Below are 1,744 nucleotides of genomic sequence, written 5' to 3'. Positions count from 1 at the left end.
CACTGGCAGCAAGGTTACATCTCCTTGTATCCTCCAAAATGCAGCTGATAGAATAAAGACCACTTGTTGCACGATGGTCAGAAGGCGTAGGAAAGATTCAAGTGCAAGAACTCCCTTTGAAACTTCATTACTCCTCCCAACAAGCGAAGTAGGCTCATGGGTGAAGTTAAATACCAGTGGATAGTAAAGAGATACAACACTTAAGAGCCAAACTTCCTAAAAACTCTGATATCCACCAATGGGTATAGGGATGGGACATGCCATGATCAACTCAACCTCTTCTTGCTTAACCTGCAACAAAGCAACTACACTCGAAGGCAATGCCTTGTCGAATTCATCAGCATTCAAGAGCACATGTTTACGGAGCACAAGTAACAAAGGCTGATTAGATTGCATAACTTTCCTATCATCCTTAGCCTTTATTATCATGTTTTGTTTCCTAGTATTTGACTTAACTAATGCTTGTGCATTTGTAACACTAGTAACAACATTCTTCCATTGGGCCAATGGCTCCAATGTAGAGGTCGAACAATTTTCAGATTCGGCCCCTTGTTGTTTGTTCTTTTGGCGGTCTAAATCACATTCTCTTTGCAATTTAAGTTGGTCCTCGTACACTTGTGAAGGTGTGAGAGGGATTAAGACCATTCGTTTATCATTGTGCAAAAGAGTATATTTGTTAGACCAACCATCAAAGGTAGCATGTTTATCAAATTGACATGGCCTTCCTAGTAGCACATGAGTTGCATGCATAGGTACAATATCGCACATGACTTCATCACAGTACTGACCAATTGAGACAGGAAGGTGTACCTGCTTGTAGACACGGACTTCGCCATTTTCACTTAACCCTTGAAGTCGATAGGAATGCGGATGTCTAGTTGTAGGAAGCCCCAAGCTCTTTACCATTAGCAAACTTGCTACATAGGTGCAACTTCCCCCATCTATGATGAGACTGCACACTTTGTCACCGACTTTACGTCGAGTGTAAAATAGGTTCTCTCGTTGCAATTGCTCATCATCTTTGATTCGGGCAGTGAGCACTCTTCGTGCCACCAAACAGTCAATTTCACCTTGGGTAGGTGGACACTCCTCCTAGGCTGAATTATTTTCCAAGCTTTCCTCCTTGGTCAAGCCGGGCATCTCCTCACAATCGTCATCATCCGACACGACGTCTCCATTGTGAGTGATGAGCATTACCCTTTGATTCGGACATTGAGATTGGATGTGTCCGAATCCTTGACATTTGAAGCATTTAATATCCCTACTCCTAGGTTTAAGAGTTTCTTGAGTGGACTTGGAAGTGGACCTAGATGCATCAACAAATTTGTTTGGGGTAGAATTGGGATTTTGGTTACAGGAGTTACGTAGGGTGCGGCTAGAAGGGCTTGGTGTAATCGCATTCCCACTCTCATGGGTGGCTCTCCTGATTGGATCTCCCTTCCATGCACCCGAATTGGAGGTTTGGAAAGTTCGGCCTCCCCTCCTTAATTTCTTGCCTCGCTCGGCCTTGATGGCCAATTCAAGAAGATTGTGTATGTCCAGGTAATGTTGGAGCTCGAAGGCTTCTTGAAGGTCAGGTTTAAGACATCTAAGGAACCTTGCCATTGTGGCCTAATTGTCCTCTTGAATGTTGGCTTTCGTCATGGCCATTTCGATCTCTTTGTAGTAATCTTTCACACTCATATTGCCTTGAGTGAGGGTTTGAAGTTTAGAGTAGAGATCACGATTGTAGTAACTAGGAACA

At 43.5% G+C, this 1,744-nt stretch overlaps 1 protein-coding gene across 1 annotated transcript; it reads right to left on the bottom strand.

Moving 5' to 3' along the window:
* Positions 1–216: 216 nt before the first annotated feature.
* On the bottom strand, positions 217–906 carry LOC113777156. The gene has a single exon (XM_027322196.1). The coding sequence runs from the start codon at positions 904–906 to the stop codon at positions 217–219; it is 690 nt and encodes a 229-aa protein (XP_027177997.1).
* Between the last annotated feature and the right edge of the window lie 838 nt (positions 907–1,744).

The sequence above is a fragment of the Coffea eugenioides genome, chromosome 7, assembly GCF_003713205.1.
Source record: "Coffea eugenioides isolate CCC68of chromosome 7, Ceug_1.0, whole genome shotgun sequence".
Lineage (NCBI taxonomy): Eukaryota > Viridiplantae > Streptophyta > Magnoliopsida > Gentianales > Rubiaceae > Coffea > Coffea eugenioides.
The sequence above is the reverse complement of the archived record's forward strand: the minus strand, read 5'-3'. Positions and strand labels throughout refer to the sequence as shown.

What these genes read in the sequence shown, in the direction of transcription:
- LOC113777156 (XM_027322196.1), bottom strand. Translation starts at nt 906, where the DNA reads ATGGTAAAGAGCTTGGGGCTTCCTACAACTAGACATCCGCATTCCTAT.